Source organism: Ursus americanus, chromosome 14 (assembly GCF_024610735.1).
Source record: "Ursus americanus isolate L20-20 chromosome 14, mUrsAme1.1.p, whole genome shotgun sequence".
Classification (NCBI taxonomy): domain Eukaryota; kingdom Metazoa; phylum Chordata; class Mammalia; order Carnivora; family Ursidae; genus Ursus; species Ursus americanus.
In genome coordinates, this window is record NC_142140.1 from 43,269,822 (window position 1) to 43,292,948 (window position 23,127).

At 52.8% G+C, this 23,127-nt stretch overlaps 2 protein-coding genes and 1 long non-coding RNA gene across 7 annotated transcripts in view; 1 reads left to right on the forward strand and 2 right to left on the reverse strand.

The window, feature by feature from the left end:
- SLC25A42 (solute carrier family 25 member 42) overlaps nucleotides 1-4,809 on the reverse strand; it is a 28,530-nt gene extending 23,721 nt beyond the window's left edge. For both annotated transcript variants that reach the window (XM_045778810.2, XM_087867146.1), the window contains exon 1: nucleotides 4,707-4,809. The gene's annotated coding sequence lies outside the window, so the exon portion shown is untranslated. The remainder of the gene's footprint in view (nucleotides 1-4,706) is intronic.
- On the forward strand, nucleotides 3,444-15,668 carry LOC123780043 (uncharacterized). Of its 2 annotated transcripts, none has more exons than XR_015726695.1 (3): nucleotides 3,444-3,551; nucleotides 12,152-12,272; nucleotides 14,533-15,563. It is a non-coding gene; the product is annotated as an uncharacterized LOC123780043 (long non-coding RNA). The 2 variants fall into 2 exon arrangements; XR_006776312.2 differs by lacking the exon at nucleotides 14,533-15,563 and adding an exon at nucleotides 15,570-15,668 and having other exon boundaries at nucleotides 3,467-3,551.
- On the reverse strand, nucleotides 8,807-21,222 carry ARMC6 (armadillo repeat containing 6). 3 transcript variants are annotated; one of them, XM_045778803.2, is made up of 7 exons: nucleotides 21,088-21,222; nucleotides 19,832-19,914; nucleotides 15,561-16,134; nucleotides 13,801-13,946; nucleotides 12,525-12,656; nucleotides 12,053-12,190; nucleotides 8,807-10,924 (listed from the first exon to the last, which is right to left on the reverse strand). In XM_045778803.2, exons 1-7 carry the CDS (start codon nucleotides 21,206-21,208, stop codon nucleotides 10,712-10,714), a joined length of 1,407 nt encoding a protein of 468 aa, XP_045634759.1. In that variant the 5' UTR covers nucleotides 21,209-21,222; the 3' UTR covers nucleotides 8,807-10,711. The 3 variants fall into 3 exon arrangements, with proteins under 3 accessions (XP_045634759.1, XP_045634762.1, XP_045634760.1); XM_045778806.2 differs by lacking the exon at nucleotides 21,088-21,222 and adding an exon at nucleotides 16,567-16,633 and having other exon boundaries at nucleotides 19,832-19,897; XM_045778804.2 differs by lacking the exon at nucleotides 12,053-12,190.
- Nucleotides 21,223-23,127: the final 1,905 nt, after the last annotated feature.

Sequence of the window (23,127 nt, forward strand, 5' to 3'; positions counted from 1 at the left end):
GGTTCCTCAATCTCCTCTCAAGCTCTGTGCCTTGGGTCCCAAAATACCCAGCTTTCTTGTTTCCTTTGCTTACAATGCTTTGCCATCTAGCTAACTCCTTGCTGGCTTTCAGATCTCCGAGAACCTTCCCCTCCCTGAGCTAGCATCCCAATCCTATGCTAGAACTGATCAGGTACAGAGCCCCAGTCACTTGGTGAGAACTGATCCATGCCTGCATTCCCTACCATTCTGAGCACCAGTGTTTCTGCCTCTTCGGCACCTGTCCCTGACCCACAGGTATTTACAGGCTGTAGAACAATGGTATGGTCAGGCTTCAAGTTTGTTCCATTCCTGGAGGCCAGGCTCCGGGCACCGTGGTGGCATTTCGGTACGGCTTACAGATGCCCATGTCTAACAGCGGCAGAAAGCATGAGTGCCACCAGTGACTTGCTTAAGGGACAGGGGTCTGGATTCTGGCTGACTTATGTCCATCTCGGCTCCCTTTATGTTCTCCTCTTGGCGACTCTTCTATAAACTGGGATGATGGAGGACCAAGCTCACTGTCCAGTAAGCACATGCCAAGGGCTGGCAAAGAGCAAAATATACATACACATTCACTTGCCCGGGTCCTCGCTAGCTCTGGGCAGATGCCTCCACCTTCTAGCGGGAAGGCAGGTGAGTGAGGGGCTGCGCGCTCCAACCCTACCAGCTTTGTTTTGCCTGAAACAGCAGAGGCAGCTAGACAAGCACTTCTTTGAATAACATCCTGGCAGAAATTCTGGCTTCGCAGCTGTAGGGGTTAAATGGTGTCCCTCCCCCCCAAAGTTCATGGCCATCCAGAGCCTCAGAAGGTCACCATCTTTGGAAATAGGGTCTCTGCAGGTGAAATGAGTTAAGGATTTTGGGACGAGATCATACTGAATTTATGGTGGGCCCTAAATCCAATGATGGGTGTCCTTGTAAGAAAAAAAACCACACAGGGAAGACGCTGTGTGAAGATGGAGTCAGAGAGTGGGATGATGTGGCTGCAAGCCAAACCCCCAAGGACTGCCAACAGCTACCAAGCCAGGAGAGGGGCCTGTGACATTCTCCCTCAGGTCCCCCAGTAGGAACCGACCCTGCAGTCTTAGTCTGTTTGGGCCGGTGACAGACGACCATAGACTGGGTGGCTTCCAGACAACAGAACATTCATGTCTCACAGTTCTGGAAGCTGGGAAGTCCATGATGAAGGTGCCAGCAGACTGGGTGTCCGGTGAGAGCACTCTCCCTGGGCCACCGAGTTTGCGGTAATCTGCTACAGCAGCCCCAGGACCTAACATGACAGGAGTCTAAGACCAATGCTCCTGGTACTGGCTGGTGACCTGCCCCTGGCTCTGAGGTCACTCCTCCCTTCCCTGGACCTCTCGGGCCGCCCTACTGACACAGCTCCGACAGAAAACCTGGCTTCTGCTGATCTTTGTTGAGACCCTAGAATCCAAGCACTCAGCTGCAGCGAAAGGTACTCAGGGAAGAAAACAAATGTTGACAAGCATATTTTAAAAATAGCACAGTGACCAAGGAGGGGCGCCACCGCGGCCCATGTCCTACTTCTTCAGCTGAGTGTTAGCTTTGTTATCCTTTACACTTTCTTTTCACGTGCACATTATATACTTTTTATTAAGAAGTATTTCGCACTTCAAATAAAGAATATAACACATTTTTAAAAGAGCTGGCTTGCAAAACCCAATCAAGCTAAGAGTTCTGATCATCTCAGTATTCCTCTAGCGTCTAATTACCAAAACAGAACAAAAACAGGATGACAGGTGGGAAAAGGCCTGGCCTCAGGCTGATGATCCCCTCCACCTGGCACCAATAGTGGGAAATAGCTGATAACTTCCCCAAAAGATTTAATACCTGACTTATCTCAATCTCATGTGACAGCCAAGTTCTTTTGCTGGATCCAGGTGGAAAAACAAAAATTTAGTAACAGCCAATATCTTAAACCTTCCCTCCCAGGACTGTGGCCAATGCCCATGTCTTTCTCTTGCAAGGAACAGCCCCCTCCCCCCAAACCCAAGGTTTCCTCCAGAGCTCCACAGTGGAGGGACTCCAATATTCCTCGGACTGAACTTTGGTCCAACTGGGGAAGAAAAACAGAGATATAATGTTTAATCACCACCCCACGGGCCAGAACACCCAAGAGATGGATAGAAAGCCCAGAAGTGGGGTTCAAAAGTATCTCTCGGGCTGTGCTTTTTCTATCAGACTAGAGAAACCAGGGCACTTGATAGTAACTGTTCTGGCCGCTGGGAGAGGAAATAAGCAATCCAGTTTCACAGCTGAGAGAAAACTGATGGCAGCACAAACTCTCTGGAGGAACATTAGCCATTTTGATGGACATGCCCTTTGGCCTGGGCGCTCCTAGGAAGCTCCCTGAAGACCAGGAGGTTTCGGTAGTGTCTGGATTGGAGCCCCACACATGTTCACTGCGTATTTGCTCATGCATGGTTCCATCCATTCATTTCACCTCAGTTTGTAGGAGAAAATATGAGTGACAACTTTCACAGTCGTTCGTAAGGGACTGGCTATAAAACTGGCACACCCATTTGATAAAAATCTCATGCAAATTTATCAGGGATTTAAAAGAGGTGGGGGATATACATCCCTCCCCCCAAGCCACAGACTATCTCTGGAAGAAAACAGGGCAAGTTAACAATGGATGCTTCCAGAAGGGTACAAGGTACAGACAAACCTGCTTGGTTTTCACTGTATGTCCTTTTATACTTTTTTCTTTTTTACCATGTACATCAATTACCTTGTCAAAGTTTATATATTTGCATATGTATATATATGTAACGTGTACATCCGTAGTATATAAAATGTGTGTATATGTACATATAAATGTGTGTATGTATACACCTACATATATATACACAAGCACATACATAAACACACATGTTTTAAATGAGTCCTTTTGAATTTGGACAGAAAACCCCATTGGCTTTGGTTTCTACAGGAGAAGGTGAAGGTGACATGACCCTCTGGCACATTTTGGCTCCATCTTTGCCGGGAGGGACAGAGGAGGGTAAGAGGCGCTATGCAAACCTTACAGGAAACCGCACCACATTATTACTTTTCAACAACAAAGCTACCGTCTCCTATGCTGCACACCTGCAAATCATACTCCAGGGAACTTGAAAAGTTCCACAAAAATCATTATTCCCAGCACCTCACCAGGCTCCAGTTTTACAGTTTGGCTCTAAGTGGCTGTAACATTAGCCCTCCTCACTCTAAAGAGTGTTTCCTTACTCTCTAGGTTTATCGGTTTTAAGGCCCCAAGGAGTTCTTGAGGGTCAGCAAGGGGCTTCGGTCTGCAAGAGCTGGGGCCAGAGGCCGGAGGCCGGCAACTCCCTTCCAGGCGACCCAGCCGCTGGAGGAACCCAAGGTGTTGAAGTCCGCTCCTGCAGGGTCCCCGCCCCCACCCAGCCCCAGGACACAGAGACACGTGCTACAGCAAAGCTCAGGGGCCGCCCCTTCCAGCTCAGTCTTTCCGGACTCAAAGTCATGACTCCTGAGGAACAGCTGCAGGGAAGGTAGGGGTCCCCTCCCCTGCCAACCCCTCTTCTCAGAGATAAGCACAACAGATGGGCATAAATGGGGAAGGTCTACAGAGAAGGGTCAGCAATGCTCAAGGAGGCATGGGCTGTGCCTCCCCAATTCAAGTCTCTTTAGGTTTGTTGCTGGTAAAATGTAGATAATTCTGGTTTTGCCTGGCCAAAGGGATTATTGTAAGCCTGGAAATCACTTTACAGACTGTCATAAATGAAAAGATAACATCTGGGTGGGCTTTTTTTGGGGGGGGTGGGGGAGGGTGCAGTTATCCTGAGATAGCTAGGCTTGGGTGAATGCTGGGGGACCTGGGTGGGGGGTGCAGTTCAAGGATTACAGAGAGGGGCACAAATATAGGTGCACATGTAAGAAAGTACAGGTGGGTGCACAGACTGGGGGTGTGTGATGGAGAGAGGGTCTGGAAAGGCACAGGGCAGGTGGAGGGGTGGGGGAGAATACCTGAGGGCCCTGACCCAAGTGGCTGAGGGGAGGAAGCAAGAGAGAGGGGCAAAGACCTGGATGTGAGCAAAATCAGTGAGGGGCTATGACCTGGTCCAGGTGTGAGTGGGGGGGCCACGAGTTCAGCATCATAGGCTCAGGCATGGATGGAGGGGGTGTAGGCCCAGTGGCAGACGTGGGGGTGCATGGATCTGGGTGTGGAGGTTTCATCAAGAGGAACGATTTTAGGTGATGTGGAGGGTGTCCATGAGTGCGGGGGAGGTGGCAGGTGTGTGAGGGAGAATATCGGTGGGGACACGGACTCAAGTGCGTGTGGGTGTGAAGACCCAGCTGTGCCAAGCGCCTAGGGACACGGCCCCAGAGGTGTGGGGGATGTCAGCGAGTGGACAGTCTCAGGTGTACTGGGGGGGGGGGGTGTCAACAAGAAGGGATGTGGTGTCAGGTGTGCGCGGACTGACCGTGAGTGTTCAGATCCGGCTGGGAGGGCCCCCTAGAAGCACCAGACGCGGGGTGAAGGGGGGGCTTTAACCTCTCCCTACCCCTGCGACGTTGCTGTCACGCCCTGCCTCGCCCGCCCCCGCCCCAGGACCCACGACAAGACCGTGCCTCGCCCTCGCTCGGCCCGAGGGGCGCGGGGCCCCGGACGCCTGCGCCACCCCGCGCCCTCTGCTCCCCCTCACCGGCTGGGACGCGTTGCCTTCACCACCGCCGCCGCCGCCGCCGCCGCCGCCTCCGGCCACCACGGCCCCGCCTCGCGCACCCCCGGCGCGCGCCGCGGGAGGGGTTCACGCCAAACTCCGATTGGCTGAACGCTGGCAAATCGGCGTTGGGAAAGACAGGGATTGGTTGGCATGTAACAGACGGGCAGCCCCTGAAGCCAATCACTGATTGATAGAGGCGGGCTATTGGGTGAGGTTTTTGGTCCCAGAGGTGGTCCCGCAGGGTGCGAGGTGCGGAGAGGCGAGGGCCGGGAGGTAGGCGAGGATTGGAGCTCTGGCAGAAGACGAGCAGCCCTCATGACCAATCCCTGGGGGGTAAGGGCGGGGCTCTGAAGTGGCTGGCGCGGCTGGCGCGGCTGGCGCGAGAAGAACGGAGGGCGTAGTCTGAAGGGCGATGAGGATTGGCTGCGAAGCCGAAGACGAGCAGGCCCTGCGGCCGGTCGCAGGGGCCGTGGGCGGTGTGTCTCGGGGCAGGGCGGGAGAGCGCAAGGTGCAGAGTTTGGCCGGGAGCACGGCGACCCTAGGTGGCCTCAGACGCCCTGAGCGGGGTTCCCTAAGGCTGTGTCGAAGAGGCTAGCCCTCAGACCACGCAGCGCAGAAGCAGGACCTCCAACTCTGGCTGTGAACATGGGCCATCGCGGCCGAAAGACTCCTGGATAATTTTACATTCCTTCACTCCCCGCTATTTCCCTGCTAACGACACGGAGAAGGCAGACTCTCTGAGGTCACTCAGGCTCGTCGTCTGAAGCTCCAGGTTGTTGTGAAGACATGGAAACAGGTGGAATCCTACCCATGAGCTTTGTGGTTTTCTGGAAGTGTTGGACTTCTCTGATTTCAAGCTTTCTCCTTTACGGGATCCAATGACATCCCCGTCTGGCCTCCTCCCGGATAAGCCCTTTGTGAATCAACTGAAAACTAACCACTATCTCATGAGGTCAGAGCGACCACTGGCCATGTTTTACACAAACCAGAGGGCAGAGAGGTCTAGCTCCTTGCCCACAGCGCTTCAAGTGGCTGAATCTGGGGGTGAATTTAGAGTAGCCTGCTCTTTGGAAGTAGGGTAAGGCAGTGTCAGAGAAGAACCACCAGGGGCCTGAGTAATCTGGGTCCAATTCATGTCCAGCCACTGGCCCACTACATAACCTTGGTGAAGGTAGTTGTGGATCGGTTTCCTCAGGGGACAACGATTCCTACACCTTGATCTTTCCTCTTTTGGAGAGAATTTACATCCCAGCTCTTGCCTTGACCTTCAACGAAAGCATTTGACCCTCAGCAGGGCCATCTGGCCTGTGAGCCTCAGCTTCACTGTGAGGTGAAGTTCATGGGATTCTTTGCAGACAGATGCCAGCAGTTTAGAGAAGACACTTGCCGTGCAGTGCTCCGCTGTGTCATTGGCACTCCCCCCAAGTCCACCCAGTTCTCTGACTCACCAAGTGCACTCTCTTAATCTCCAGGGCGGAGAGGGTTACAAATGTTCCCAGATACTGGCTCTTATTTCCTCTAGGTGCTGGCTGGGGTTGGTGGAGATCAAGTTCAGAACCAGGGAATGCTGGGAGGGCGCAAACCGTAAGCTAGGCCTTAATAAGTCTTCACATTTCAGGGCTGGGCAATCCCCTGCCTAGTGCTTAATCAACAACATCTCAAAGGGCTCCCAGTATGGAGGACTATGGAGGATGGGGAAAACACTGAGGCTCACACTGTGGATGTCACTAGCCTGAGGCTACCATTTGACCCATGATATTCCCATGATATTCCCACCTGGACCTCTCTCCCATACCTCCCCTGCTGTAGTTTGCTTCCCAGCCAACTCTAGGCCCTGGTCTCCATTCTGCTCTCTGGACAAGAGGAGGACACTGAGGTCCGCTGAACATCTAATGGGTATCAGGTCCATAATGGGCTGGGTGCTTCCCAAACACCATCTCATTTCCAGATGGTGGGGGAAGGAGACAGCACCTACTTTGCAGATGAGAAAACTGATCTTCACACTACAAGTGTTCCTTGCAGAAAGGGCCTGAGGCTGGGTTTGAATCCCTGCTGTTTTTTACTTGCTGGCCACCAGACCTTCAGCAAGTGACTCAAATTCTCTGTCTCGGTTTCCCCAACTACCTCCCAGGGTTGATGGCAGCACTAACAGGATGAATGGAAGTAAAACACTCACAACTTCACTGGTCCACAGCCAGCACTTGCTGAGTGTTGGTGACGGATAAACTGTTCTTGGGGCCTGTTTCCCTTTCTGTAAATAGCGCTTCATGGAATGTGGACATAGACCAACTATGGGTGGGGTTTGCCACCCAAAAAGGAAGATATTTATGCTACAGGAGTCCCTACCCACAGCACCCACCTGCCAGGCCCTGGGAGGGAGGCAGCAAGCTCCTGGAAGGTCCCACGGTACCCCTAGGGACAGTGCCAACTGAGGGAAGGGTCAGGCAGCAGCCCAGCACAAGGCTGCCTCTCCTGAGGGTGCCAAAGGCACTGCCTGGGCTCTGGCTTCTGTTCGCTTGTCAGCATGCTGGCGCCGGTCAACCTCCCTGCCGCCTTCCAACAAAGGCCAGTAATGCCCCTTGGCATCAGCAACTGACACCCCCACTGTGGGCCCTTCAGCTATGCCTGGCCAGGGTGCCTGGGATCCCAGCTCTTCCGTGTCAGCCTGGCTGGCTCTGGGCAGGACATTGTCTCTCTGCCCCCTCCCCAATCTCCTCTACCTCTCGGGGATCCCTGGAATCATCTGACACAATGGCTGTGAGCCAGGCCTGGGCAGAGTGACAGGGCTTAATCAACAGAGGCCAGAGAGCCATTTGCCCAAGGTCAGGTTAGCAACGTTGGCAAGAGAGGAGGGGCGTGGAGGCAGGCCAAGCTGGGTTCTCATCGCACTGTGGCCCCTCAAAGGCCAGCAAGTTTATTTCTCATCTGGAAAATGGGGTTCGTAGGCCCTGCCTCTCAAAGATGTGTTCCTAAGCCAGGACCCTGGGTCCTTCCCTGGCTGGAGGGACACCTGCTGAATGTAGCAATGATGTGAACCAAGCCCGACTGGTTTCAAGGCAGTTTCACTCAGCCTCCCAGAGGCTGAGAGAGGCTGTGCCACTTATCCAAGAACACACAGCAGTAGAGGCATAGCCTGAATGTTCTGGCCCCTCCCTTGTAGTGGTTTCCTCCTCAGCCCTGGTTTCAATATCATCAACGAGGATGGCAAGCACTCCTTAGAGAAGGGCTGTGTGCCTTGCTGGGGGCTGTGGCCCTGTATAGCAACACACTTAATCTGTTTTCAGAAGAGGAGGCTGAGGTTCACTTGAGGTGGCAGAGCAGGGACTGGAACCCAGGTTTGGCCAACCTCAATGATAAGCCTACCCAACCCGGAGACTTCCAAACAGACCCTGAGCCACGCCCACTGACGAAACCCATTTCTTCAGACTAAGGTGTGAAGGACTGATAAGCTGGAGCCCTGCCTCTCCAGAGAAGCCTGCAGCTGTAGGAAGGCTGGCAGGTGCTCAGGGGAGGAGAGCACTAGCGCTGTGGGGGCAGAGACCTTTCCTCCAAACCACCCCCTTGTTATTTAGGTATACATTCAAAACTATTTACAGGAAGCTGGAGCAGAGCAGGGAGACAGGAGCCTGCCTACATGCAACTCATGGGCAGTAGGGGACAAACAGGAAAGCACACAAGCAAGGCAACCTCAGATAGGCTCAGAGCTCAGAGACATAGCACAAGAGGTGATGGGACCAGGGTACCAGTGAAGGGGAACAGCAGGGCATCTCCCCAGGGAGGGGGCTAGAAAATGGTGCCAGGGAGGAGCCAGCCATGGGGAGGGCTGGGGGAAAGGTGCTCCATGCAAGGAATAGCATGTGCAAAGGCCCTGAGGTAGGGAAGCTGATGTGGCTAGAAAGACAACTAAAAGAGAATGTAGGGGGGGCGCCTGGGTGGCACAGCGGTTAAGCGTCTGCCTTCGGCTCAGGGAGTGATCCTGGCGTTGTGGGATCGAGCCCCACATCAGGCTCTTCTGCTATGAGCCTGCTTCTTCCTCTCCCACTCCCCCTGCTTGTGTTCCCTCTCTCGCTGGCTGTCTCTATCTCTGTCAAATAAATAAATTAAAAAAAAAATAAAAGAGAATGTAGGGAAGATGAGGTTGGGAGGTGGGCAGGGCCCAGAGAACAGTTGGTTTTATGGAGAGGACAATGGGGAGCTTTGGGAAGATTGAGAGCAGAGCTGGGACAGGAATTACAGGAACGGCACCTCAGGCTTCCCCAGAAATGGGCTGGCACCACCCACCTCCCATGAGACAGATGATGATACATAAGGCTCACAGGGCCTACAGATTGCCCCGAGGTCACATGGGTGGCAGAAGTCAAGGCAGGGCAGCCTGGAGCAGGTGCAAGATCCTTCTACATGCTGGGTGAGTTCCCGGTGGGGGAGTCAGGGTGAGGTGACTGGGTCAGAGGTTCATGTCAGCCCCCCTGAGCTGGCTGGGCCCTCCCAACCAGGAGTGGGGAACAATTTGCCACCATGGGGAGTTAGGACTAGGGTGATGCCACCCCGACCCCAGCTATTCGCATCAGCCACGGAAACCAGGAGCCTTCTAGGAAAGGGCTTGAGCTGATATCAAGGACCAGATTCAGGCCCTCCTCGAGCTAGGGGAGATGAATGACAAGCAGCGGGCCGGGTGTTCCAAGAGAGGTGAAGGGCTCCCAGCATGTGGGCTGGAGAGGTCAGGTACTGCGCCTGGAGCCCACCAGGGTTCCTGAAGCTACCCAACCCTGACTGGGCCACGTGGGATGAGCAAGCTGCTGGGTGACCACAACATGACCCCAAGTGTAAATGCAGAGGAGCGCTGGGGTTTGCCAGGCACAGCTACCTGGGGACCCCCAGAACACTTTGGGGGTACAGCAGATATTTGGGGCAGCAATAGTGATGTCCATACTACAGATGGGGAAACTGAGGCTCAAAGAAGGAAGGCAGGCTGCCCAAGCCACCCGGCGAGGAACGACCTCAAGCTGCCGGGCAGACGAGTACAGGACAGTCCTAGGGTGACTGAAGTGGTGAAGCTAAGACAATCGGGTGCCTCCCATGTGCCCAGCTCTGCTTGCACACCCCTCAGAGGGGGCTCCATTTCCCCCCTCCCCATTTCACAGAGGATCAAATCAAGGGTCAGAGAGATTACGTCGCTAGCTCAAGGCCACAGAGCTGAGTGACACATAATCAGAAACGGTGGCCTTGGGGCTGAGACCCCAGGTGTGAACCACGACCCCAGCAGACTTGCCTGTCTGGGAGTGACAGCAGATCATATATCCCCAGGCTGTTCTCAAATCCCCTTTGCTTTCCTCAGCGACCCCATGGTCTCCCCAGACGTCTGCCCCTCTCCCATTCTCGGAGGCCACTGGAGGCAGCCCCCACACTCCACCGCGCTATGGAAGAGATCCCTCCATTGTTCAACTAACAGAGTCTTTTATTACTGGGCAGTACTGGCTGGCCTGGGACCCCTGGAGGCAGAAGAGCTTGGTCCCTGCCCTCTGTCCAGCAGAGCAAGACACCTACAATCCACATTACAAGTGAGAGACAAGCAAGGGAGAAAACAGACTTGTAGGAGCCGAAGCAGGGTCCCCATCCTCCTGTGAGACTGGCCAGCATGGGTCCCGCATTTCAGTTAGTTCTTTGCCCCCAAGCAATATTAAGGAGGCCCTTCTGGTAGGAAAGGGCACGGGGTGGGAGTGGGAGGGCAGGACGGGTAGCGCCAATGCTGTCAGCTGGTGAGGAGAACAAGGAGAAGGGAGGCCAGGACCCAGGGGCTGCTTTCTGCTGTGTAGACGTTTCACCAATGCTCCCTTCCCACCCTAGTCTGTACCTGGTGCCCATCAGAAAACACCTCCCACTGAGTGGGGGAAGAATCCGGGGAGTAGAGTGGCAGGACACGGACCTCCTCCCTGTTCCTGAGTCACATAACTCACCCAGAGCCATGGCCCAGACTGAGCCTGGGGTCACGGCGCCAGGTTGCCCTTCTGGCCAGTCCACAGCTCTCGCAGCTCAACACGGCAGCCAAGGTCCCGCAGGGCAGCTTTGGCCACATCCTCACAGTCACGGTGGACAGCACGGGCCTGCAAGATGAGTGCTTCGGCCCCCAGGTCCAAGATGGGCTGTGAGAAGGCCTGGCTGCGGGCCACCAGGTTACGGATCAGCATGCAGGCCTGTTTCTGGGAGGGAGAAGTGAAGGTGAGTGGTTGTGCGCCGGTGGGTGGGGTCCACTCTGACCCCAGGGCCCTTATCATAACAGGGCAAAGGTGACCACAACCAACATATAGTAGGTGGCTACGCTGTGACTCATCAGGCTAGATTCATCTCCCCACTTTTTCCTCTCAGCTGCCCTGGGAAGCAGGGCTCATTTCCCCATCCCCCAGGTGAGGAAATTGAAGTTCAGGGCAGTCAAGTGCTTGGCAGGTGCAGCTGATCCCTCAGGCGTGGGACCCTCAGTCTCAGAGCAAGATTCCCCTGTGGCTGGCAAGAGCCTGGGCAAGGGCCCCAGGAAAGGAGGGCAGAGAGAGATTCGGAAGAGGGAGTCGTGCACAGGGCCCACCTGTCAATCACATCATCACTCATTCATTCACATCTGTGCCCTGCTTATCTGCCATGTGTGGGTGCCACAAAGCACCCCACCATTGGGAGACTAGATGAGAAGTAGGTGAGGTGTGAGGGGCTGCCCAGCCAGGGCGGTGAGGAGTGGGCAAGGTGATGGGTGAACCAAGGGTACAGTGTTCCAGAGAAGACACCATCGGCAGCAAAGGCCACTAATGGGACAGAGCCTGGTGTGTCTGAGGACGAACACAGAGGCCCCTGTGCTGGGAGGGTATGCGAGGTGGGAGTCGGGGAGGTCGGGAGAGCCCTGACAGCTACAAGGAAGTGTGTGGGTTTCAGGCAGGGGCGCACACAGCCCCGTCTACTGCTCAGCTTCACTGACTCCCCAGTAAGGTACGGACTATGGGTCCCACGTGCTGAACATGAAGGAGAAGCCCATGAATGGCAGGGAATCTTCCAAAAGTCCCAGCAGATCTGCACCTGCTCTCCTCCCATCTCCTCCTCCTCTTCCTATCCTTCTAAAGGAACTGTTAGAAGAGGAAAAGATCAATGCAGGAAGAGCAAAGGTACAGGAAGACAGCCATGGGGAGAATTGGGTGCATTTTTAAAGAGTGGAAGTAGATGCCTTTGGGGCCTGGGAAGGAAGAAGACTTTGAGAGAATTGGGCTGGGATGGGGATGGGGACAGGGACAGGGAGGGCCTGGGTCCTGCCGCTCTGTACTGCCCCGCCCTCCTGCCCCCAGGCCCACCTGCACCCCGGCCTCTCGCGGGTGCGCCTTCATGGCCTGCAATGCGACCAGGGCCCCGCCGCCCTCCATGATGACCCGGCTGTTCTCCGGCTTTCGCAGGGCCAGGACGCACAGGGCCGCGCAGCTCTGCTCACATACCTGTGGGGGTCACAGATGGCGGAGACAGTCAGATGCCCGTCATCCAGAGGGCCTGCCATGGCCACCACTATTAATTCCCCAGGTGAGTGCCCTGCAGTTTCCCCTGGAGAGACTGCTGCCAGCCCATGTATATACCAGATCAGTCATAACAGGAATCATAAAAACATAAACCACGCTCTTAGGGGTGACGGTCTCAACCTAGGACTTGTGCGGGCCCCACCCCAGCCCTAGCCCTGCTTAAGGAAATGGGAAGAGCACCATGCGAAAGCAGATACTGATCTGGGACTCCAGCCACTGTGCCCCACCTCGTGTGCCCCCTGCCTGGGAGAGGTACCTGGGGGCTGGCCAGGTGCTGGGTCATGGCGGCCACGATGGACTCTGTCCCGCCAGCACGGACAATGGCGTCCTTCACATCATCGTTGCCTGCAATGGCCCGCAGGGCACTCAACACTTGCTTCACAAGGTCCTACAGGGAGGGCAAGGTGGGGATCTGCTCTGGCCAGCTTGTCCTCCTGTGCTGTGCCAGACGCTAACTGCTTGGTTGCTGGTTGGTGGGGGTGGGGGTGGGGTCTTGAGGGAGGGTCTGTTGCTTCACTGTCTGAACAACAGGCGGAGGCCGCCCTAGGTCATGCGGGCAGCCTGTAATGGCAGGGTTCTTCCTCGCTGCATGGAAAAGGCAGAGGATGCTCGGGGAGGTGGACCCTGTGAAGTAGTCCACCTGTGTCCAGGCCAGGCATTTGGACAACCTTGACACCGACCCCTCACGCACAGAGGGGGCATGTGGCTCAGGCCAGGAATCAAATCACAGGGTCCCCTGGCCACAGTTGAGTCCCCAGGTGGGCAATGACCAACCTGAGCTGAGGACAGTTGACCAGATGCTGCTGGGACTGTCCACCGCCCCAGTGAGGGGCAGAGCCATGAAAGAGAAAGAGAAAGCGATGGGAGGGAAACTAAGCCTCGACCCACCCCCTGACTGTCCAGAAGTATAAACAAAATGCATTCCCACATGTGCTTAAGCCAGTTCAAATTCAGCTTTCTGCCAGCTGTACAGAAGGAGACTGGCTGATATTACCAGCTAGGGTTGGGGGCAATAGGACCATTGCTGCCACGGGACGGGGAGGTCCTCCTGCCCTAGGCCAGGCATGTAGAGAGGGGGTTAAGTGGTTGCTAAATGAAAGAATAATGAATAGGGGTCCCCGCCCCATTTTATGGATGGAGAAACTGAGGCACCAAGGATTTGCCTCACTCAAGCATCACACCCCTGAGCTGGGGCCTGGGCCTGCCCCTGCCAACACCCACTCACATTCCTCCAACTACTGGTAGAAAATGCAAAGGTGTTAAAGGACAGTAAGAGAGAGTGGGTGGATTTGTTTTCCCCTAAAACTTTACTTCCTGCCCTGAGGTCAATGAGAAGTGAAAACTGCACTTTGCTTCCAGGGTCAGCAGACAGGGCCAGTGTGTTCTGATTCAAGCTTGTCTGGGTGGCTGGGGCTCAAAGGGGCAGAGTTCACTGGCAAGTCTGGAACCTTCCTGAGGCATCAAGAGAAATGACAAATTGAAATCCAAGTGATTAGGGGAGCTTCACATGCTAAGGGGCTCTGGACACCCACCTGGTGGTCGCTGCAGTTGGCCAGTAGGGCCACCAGGACACCAAGGCCCCCAAGGTCGACGACCTCCTGGCAGAATTCGTTGCGGACGGCCAGGCGGGATAGGGTGCTGCAGAGCTCACTCAGGACACTGGGGTTGTCAGAGAATGCTGTGGAGAGGGAGGGAGAGGAACCACTGGGGCCGAGGACAGGGAGAGAACCAGTCCCTGTTCGGAACCAGGAGCCAGCGGTCCTGGTACAAATCCTGTTCCACCTGGGAAGCAGGGCCCTTCTGCCAGGCAGGGAGGCCACACACACACCAGGAGAGCCCCACTGAACACCAGGGCTGCTCGGGCTTGCAGTGCCCCCTGCTGGCCGCAGAACACACGCGAACACGCCCTCCCCCACACCGTGTCCCAGATAAATTCCAGACCAACTGATGATCTCAACTAAAAAAAGAAAACCATAATAGTGCTATAATAAAACATCCAAGACTATTTTTATATTCTTGGGGTGGGAATGACCTTTCTAAGTGCAACGGGAAACCCAGAAACCGTACAGGGACATATGGATAGAGTTGACCTGGGCAAAATTGAACACAGATGCCGAAGATGAAGCTCAGAGGCCCCAGGGAGGAGAGGCCTGCGTTGAGGCTCATATAGGGAGGTGGTAGGGGGTGGAAGGCTGTGTGTGGGGGGGATAGCCCTAATTTATACAGAGCTCTGTGACAGTCAGCTGGTATGTCTCCCTGGTCAGGGTGCTGCCCCCAGCAACGCCATGAGCATGAATCTGGATGGAGGTATTCTCTAGATGTGGTGACATCTGTGATCAGCTGACTTCAAGATGACCCTTGATGGTCTGAGTGGGCCTCATCCAGTCAGCTGAAGGCCTTAAGAAGGAAACTGAGGTCTCCCTGAAGAGGAAGCCGCTCGCCTGAGGATTATGGTGTTGGCTCCTGCCCAAGCCTGCTCCACGGATTTCAGACTCACCAGCCCCTCGGCCACATGAGCCAATTCCTTGAAACACACACACACATCCCACTGGTTGTCTGGTAGAACCCTGACTGATAGGAGCTCCTGTCAACAAATGAGAAAGATATAAACTCCCCCTCAGAAAAGCAGCTCGACCTTGCAGATGGCTGGACCTGTTTTCGCCCTCTCGAGAGGTGTGAGACTGAGGCAGGCCTGCCTCTCCAGAAGATAGGGCTGGAGTCACACAAACAAGCCTAGCTACAGAGCCAGAGCCACAGGCAGGCTGGGAAGAACTAATTCTTCTAGCACCTGTGCACCAGACTACAGTCAGGCCTTTTCTGGAGAGTACAGCTGACAGGGGGCAGGGAATTTCGGGTCGGGACTTCAGCGCTGTGATCCCCTAGGGCTGGCTTGCCTTGGTCATCCCAGTCAGGAACATGTACGTGCATAACAACTTGAGGCTAAATATGAATGAAAGTGTAACCTCTATCGGGGACCAGCCACACTCCCCCATCTTTGGGAAACTCCCTTATTTGTCCCTTTGGGGAGCGCTCCTTTCCACATGTTCTCAGTCTGTGTGGGTAGATAGAGCCAAGCCCCTTCCTCAAATGGCTCCAGAGATGGGCCACAGGATCTGATCTTGGCCAACGAGCCCTGGCTTGGAACTCTCCTAGAGCAACCAGGAGTAAGGACACTGTTCCACTAGGGCTGCCATGTGGGTGGTAGTAAGCCAAAAGAGGCAAGTGGAGCTTGGAGCCAGCCATGCGTGAAGTAGTCCTAAAACCCCACTCTCATTCTCACACCTGTTCCTACCTTTGGCAGCCTCAATGAGTACCTTCAAACCTCCATTCTCCTGCACAATCATCTTGGCATGGTCGTGGGCATGGCCAAAGGGTACACGGATGTCATCGTCGAAGGTCATGACTCGGAGGGCCCAGCAGGCCTCCCTGACCACGTCGGCGCAGTGCCCATGCCGGGCGATGGCACCAGTCAGCAGGGGCAGCACACCGGCCTTCACCAGGCTCTGCCGATTCTGCTCGTGCTTCAGGCTGGCGTGGCACACACAGCGGATCCCAGAACAGGTCAGATCGGCTGCGTCGGCATTCTGGGCCAGCGTGACCACCAGCAGCTGCAGGCCCTGGGTGTCTAGGAGATCGGGCTGGCCATCGGTCAGGGCTGACAGGGCATTGAGGGTCTGGAGCAGAAGGCCCTGGTCACTTGTTGCAGCAAGCTTCCAGGCGGCGAGAAGGATGGGGTAGGCCCCCTTCTGGGCCGCCAGGAAGCGGCAAGCCTTGTCCTGCTTGCAGTGCTCAAAAAAGCGGGCAAGGTACGCAGACACTTCCTGGGGGCGAGAGCGGGCCACGGACTCCTGCAGGTCACCTAGGGCCTAGAGGACACGGGAGAAACTTCAGTGTTAGCTCAGCCCAAAGAGGTTCCACAGCAACAGTGTTGCCCCCCTGTGAGATTGCCCCTCCTGGGATCTAGGCCCGCGGGGGACATTCAGTCCAGCCGTGGCAGCTTCCGCACTTGGGCTTTTAGGAGATTCGACCTTCAGAGGCCACACAGAGACAGAGAGCCCAGCTATCTCAGGGTCCCTCCACAGAGCCACACACATGGGTGCAGACACAGACAACACTCCAGCCCTAGCTGCCATTGCAAGAGGCTCCAAGCAAGACCCACGCAATCTGGCTGAGCTCAGTCCACCCAGCCGAACTGTAAGGAACAAGAAAATGACAGTTGTTTTGGGTTGCCTACTATGCAACTATAACTGACCAACAAACCCTCCAGAGGCCACCTCTCCAAGGAAGGTGAAAGTTACCTTTGCCAGACCGGCCCACACCAGATGTCTCCTGTTTGTCTCTCTCATTCATTCCACAAATATTTATCTGCCAAATGAAACCACACCATATACACTGTTGATTTACCCAAATTCAAGTCAAAGCCCTTGGGGGGGAAAAGGTAATAACGAGGAAACAATCTGGAATGAGCATCCGAGTCTAGCTGCCATTCAATTCCATGACCTCCAGACCAGCCTCAGCAATGAGCCCAGGATGAACCCGAGCCTCCTGGGGCTTACGAAATCACTGGTCCCTGGCCCCAGGGAGGGCCATTCTGCAGATGCCATCAACCCAACCCAGAGGGCTGTGATTTAGCCACCAATGCCCTGAATGGCAAGGATGCCTGTTGGCTCACCTTCCTTGAGCTGGACTTCACTGAGTGTATGTTGCAACGACACAGAATATTAATAGGCTAAAAGCAGAGAATGTGCCTTGAATGGACATTCGCCAAAGAAAACACACTGGCAGCCACTAGGCATACAAAAAGATGATCCACATCGCTAGTCGTTAGGGAAATGCTCAAAAAAGTAAATATAAAATTACCACATGATCCAGCAAACCCACTTCCAAGTATATACCCAGAAGAACTGAAAGCAGTCTTAGAGATGTCTGTGTATCCGTGTTCATAGCAGCATTAATTCTAGTAGGCAGAAGCTGGAAGCAGCCAACTTTCCATCCGTGGATGAATGGATAAACAGAATGTGGTCTGTCCACACGATGGAATATTATTCGGCCACAACAAGGAACAAAATTCTGACCCAGGCTCCAACATGGATGAACCCTTCTGCTGAGTGAAAGCAGCCAGCCCCAGAAAGACAAATACTATGTGATTCCACTTATAGGGGTCCCTAGAGGAGTCACACTCAGAGTGGCAGGAAGTAGAATGGTGGGTGACAGGGGTTGGGGAGGGGAATAGGAAGTCAGTGTTTAATGGGGACAGGGTTTCAGTTTGGGAAGATGAGAATGTCCTGGAAATGGAGGGTGGGGATGGTGGCACAACACTGTGAAAGTACTTCATGTCACCAAACTGTCCACTTAGCGATAGTGAAGATGGCGGATATGCGTTATAATACATTTTACCACAAACCAAAAACAGAGGATGTAGCACTGGAGCAAGAACCTGGCAAGAAATCTGAAAAGCTGCAGCCCAAGTGCCATTAAGACGCACAGTGCTGGAGTTACAGCACTCTGGGTTTGGTCAAAGAAGAGAGGAAAAAATAATGGCCACACACTGCACATTGGTCTCCACCCGGTTTGTGGGGAATCTCCTCTTGCCCTGGATGGCATCTAGAAGGCGAGTCTCTGCGTTGGCTAAGACGGTGGTCTTCACAGTCCCTAGGTGCTGCCCGAGACCCCAGACCCTGCGGGTGGCTGAGGAGAGGACAGTCGCTGAAGTGAAGGTGGCAGAGTCTGCTGTGCTCCACCTGTGACAACTTGGCATGGTGACGGGGGCTCTGTCCACCAACCCGGGGGTCATTCTCTCTGTCACTGATGGCTTGGATCCTGAAACGCCTCGCATATAAGACCAGTCCAGCTCATTTTCTCCTTAGAGAGTTCCAAGACTTCTTCTTGGTTTTGTTTCTATAAGTCTGTGTGCAACAAATTTCCTGACTGTGGTAGACTCATTTCAAAAGGCATCACAGAGTTGAATTTTTCTCCTACAGATAAGCATTTTTCATGCGTCGGACACACAGCAGCAGAGGTCAATGCTTCCGCGCATGAGAAGGGGCTGGCTCAATGGCAAGGTGAGAATAAGGCCGGGAGGATATGAAACCCAATGTGTGTGGCACCTCCCACATGGGAAAGGAAGAGAGGGGTTTGGTGGGAGAGACAGGACAGGGACTTTCAGATTTTGCTATAAATGCTTGAGTATTGCTTACATCTTTTATGTCAAGAACACGTTCACATTCTTCTTCAGTAATGAAAAATAAAATTTAAAAGTCGAATTGAGAAGAATAAAAAAGCAAAGGTTGTAAACAAAAGGAGTTTTCTGTACTGTTGGTAGAAGACAGCAGAGCTGTTCCCAGCTTGAGTTCCTTGGGAGAGGGACCTGGGTCTGGGTCCCAGCTCTGCCCCTCACTGGCTGTGACCATAAGTGAGTCATTTATCTTTAGAAAGCCTCAGATTCCTGGTCAGCAAAATGGGCTAACAACAGGTTGAGATAATATGTTTTAAGGATTTAGCACAATGCTGAGCACTTAAGTGCTCAGTGATTATTAGAGACTATTGTTATGGAGACCCTTCATATGTAAAAGGCATCTACAAATCAATAAGAACAAGATGAACAACCCAGTAAAAAAACTGCCAAGACAATAGACTCATTTCTTACTAGTAAATAAGTCAAAACAATGAGATAATTTTCTCAAAACCTCTGTGAGGCAGGAGATGGTGAGAACCTTGAGAGCATAGAGAAGTAAATACCCTGCCTTAGGCAGAGCTGGGTTCATACCCAGACCTGTGTTCTCCAACTTCCTCTTTTGTCACTTTACTCTCTTGCTGTCAGGTAAATCATTTTTTTCTCTTTGGATTACCCATCTGTAAAATGGGAATAATAATCCCCACCTTGCAGGGGTCTTTGGGAGAATAACGGAGATAGCACAAAGAAAGCATCTTGCACAGAACGGACTCCACAGTCAGTTCTTAAAAAACACTACAGCCTTTTGCCTTTTTACCAACAGCTTATTATCGCTGTTTGATGGGTGACCTTAAGGATAGCATTTAACCTCTGTGACCTTTACCTTCCTTGTTTCTGTGCTGGAGAGTGAGGGCAGGCTCTGGGCCTCTGTTTCCCCATCAGTTAAGTCAGGGATGACACCACCTACCTCACAGGCCAGTTTTAGTGCTAAAGGGGCAGGCTGTATAATGTGCTGGTGAACAGTCAGTGCTCAACAGGTGACAGCCTTACTGTGATCCCACTCTCTTTCTGCAGTTCCTGTCTATCTCTGAGCAAACTTAGTGGTTGGGAGGGTCCTCCTGGGAGGCTCCTCCATGGTGCTCTCTGCCCCAAGGCTGCCAACTGGGGCAACCCAAGCACAGTCCATCCCCAAACGGCTCTCAAATGTGGACTCAGGGAGCCCTGGCTGCAAGCTCAGACTCCCATGTACATGCTGGGTGCCTGCCCTTCAAAACCTGCATCTGTCATCTGGGAACCAGTGGAAAGGTGCCCCTAACAGACTATTAAACGGTGATGTGTGTGGAACCACATGTGTAAGGTCAGCCATGCCCACATGGGCCACCCCTTCCTACCTGTAGGATGTCGTGTGTAGGTTCCTGGGGTCCATCTGCAGAGCCTTTGGGCGCCAGCTTTATAATGTTGCTCAGATCAACCCCTGCGGCGGGGGAGGGGGGTCAGGAAACAGGTGACAGCCATCATCCCCATAGGCCTGCCAGAACATACCTCATTTCCCTTCTTTTGGGACCACCCCACTCTGGAGGCCTTGGGGGGGGGGGGGGTCTGCCCAACTCCCCACCCCAACCCCTCCCTACCAGGGCCCAGAAGCCACATTCATACAAGACATGTAGGATATGGGGGGGGGGGGGTCTTTGCCCCTTGGCCCTGTCCAACAAATGGGATCAGAGCAGTAGTGAGGCTGCAGGTCATCACTGCAGTGAGAGACACATTCTACCTGGTGGGCCAAGGGGGGAGGGGACCCCACAGCCTTTTCCCTTGGGGCTCCCATTGTTCTTACCCCGCTGCACCCCCACCCTCCCTGGCACTCCCCCCAAGGGAAGCCTCCACTGCACGAGACACATCTGGGTACTCCTCACATCCCTGGTCAATATCTATATTCCATTCTGTGCCAGGGACACCAGCCTCTGACCTCTGAGGTTTGGACCCCCTGAGCTCCCTTGCCCTCTAGTGTCTGACCTGGCTTGGCCAATGGGGAGTAGGACTTCAGATCAGAAGGAGTGGGAGGGTGGGGTATTTATTCCCAGCTCCCTGCCTCTGCCTCTGCCTCTGCCAGATGACTCCCTACCCCCACCCATGGCCTGTTGTGGGGCCAGGGAGGTCCCTACTGTGGCTGGCAGGGTCTCCTAACCCTGACCACACCACTGTAAACAAATAGTGCCCTCTTAACCACTGTCCCCTACAGCCTGTTTTGAATATGCCACAGGCTGGTGACCAACACCCCCGTCTGCTCCATGAACTCAAGCTGGAGTGTGCGTGAGGCAGGGAGGCAGGTGGCCCTGTTTCTTGGGAGGCAGTCAGGAAAAGCCTCTTCGAGGAAGTGGCAATTAAAATGAGACCCACCTTGAAGGATTCAGCCCTGCAGATGTCTGGGTGGTGTCAAGGCAAGTAGAGGGAGGGCAAGAACAAAGTGGGAGAAGGTGGCCAGCCTGCTCACGGCAGAGTGCAGACAGGGCGACAGGGCCCAGGGCTGCCATGCCAGGCAAGACAGAGCCATGGCAGGAAATCATTCTCACACATTAAGAGCTGTGGACTGGAAGAGACTTTTGGGCAAAGAGCTAGACCAGTGCTGGGACAGAGCCACAGTGCCTACCTTGTGATTCAAACTGTTCCACGGCCTCTTTTACTGCCTCCTCTGGCCCCATCTCGAACTCTTCAATGTTTTCACGAACAGCTGCATCGAAGGTCTCTTGGGTGATGCGCTTAGAGGCCATCTGCACCTCCTGTGCATGGGGCGGCAGGTGCCCGCCTGATAGACACTCTCCAACTGAGAAATCAAGGCAGGAAGAAAGCTTCACTGACAGCGAGAGGACAACCGCGAGCCTGGCTATCACTTAGGGAAGAGCTATCAGGGGCCAAAGCCTAGGACTGCCCAGGAAAAATTCTTACAACCTGGGTCACAGAGAAGGCTGATAGCCCACCATCTGCAGAGCTTCTAAAAGTGCAGAAGATGGCAAGTAGTTTACATTTTATCGAAGAAAGAGAAGATGTTAATACAGTATGTGTCCTTCAAGTAAAAAAAAAGGATACAATATTTTAACAATATAACACGTTATATGTTACACAATCATAATAAAATAGCATGGTTATGATGTTACATTTTATGTAACGTTATTTAAGATATGCAATGTTTGTTGTAATATGTAATACTATATATAATATTTTATTATATAGTTAGGTATTTCATATGTAACTATGTAATAAAACTACTTACAATGGTATCCTGTTACATCAATAAAAGTTTTAAAATAAAATTTAATAATAATAAATAAAATAGAAAGCTAAATCAAAAACTAATAGTTACCATAAGGGGAAGTAGGGAAAAGGGTGATGAGGACAGGACTAGAAGCTGGATTATGCTCTCCAAACGCACCTCATTTCATGGTCGTTGTTGGTTTTTTAAAGTTTTATTTATTTATTTGAGACAGAGAGAGAGAGAGAGAGAGAAAATGAGTGGGGGGAGAGGGGCAGAAGGAGAGGAGCGAGAAGCAGACTCCCCACGGAGCAGGGAGCCCAACGTGGGGCTCAATCCTAGGACTCTGGGATCACGACCTGAGCCGCAGGCAGATGCTTAACTAACTGAGCCACCCAGGGGCCCCCTCTGTTTCATGGTTTTAAGGTTAGAACCCATGTAAGTGCTTTATGTAGTTAGGAAAAGAAATAAATCAATATAAACAAAAATAAAAATGAAAGCAATCCCTAAAAATCAAGAGTAAAGTGAAACCCGTGAATCTAACAGTATATCTATGTGGAATTTAAAATACAGTGATAGAACCATATATTCTTACTGGGATGTATGATAAGGATAGAAAGAAGTATAAAAGAAAACCTTCAACACTTTTCAGTAATTGTGTTATTGGAAATGATAATAGTAATGTTATTTGGAAGTCACTGTGGATATAGCAAATAAGTAATGTTTACGTCCTCAGGAATTAGCATAAAAGAAAAAATATTCTAACACAAAAAAATCCAAAAAAAGTAAAAACTCAGAACTAAATCTGAACTGGAATTATCAATACAAACTCACAATGTATTTTTCTCTTAAGCAAACAAAGAACCAATTTTCTAGTGATAGCAACTGAAAATGCCTAGAGGAAATAACACGACAGCGGTAGTGAACACCCCAAACACCACCAATGGTCTCAAAGTACCATTCTCCCAACAAAGAAGACAGGACTCCTGGAGGAATGGCTGAGTCTACACGGAGAAGGAAACAGGCCAGAGGAGCCAAGCCAGGAGCATCTTGTCAGACCAGAAAGCAAGGAAGCTTCTAAAAACCATCAGGGTCATGTCAAAGGACTTGGGAGCAAACCCTAAGAGACGCTCATGGGCCCAAGTGACAGGTGAGCACCAAAACAAAACAAAACAAAACAAAACAATAGATATCAAAATCCATGCATTCATAATAGTTCTAACACACACCATGCTCGTTTTGCTGAAAACTGGCAAATAAAGAATACAGCATTCATCCTACTTCCCTCACATAATTACCAGATTATAAAGAGGGGAAGAGGAAAAGTTCTGTTTTGTAGATGAATTCCAACTAATGACACACAACAGGGCAGATTTAGACGACAATCCCCATAGGTTGCAAAACTGTAAGGAGCAAAACTGATGGGGAGCCTGACAATGA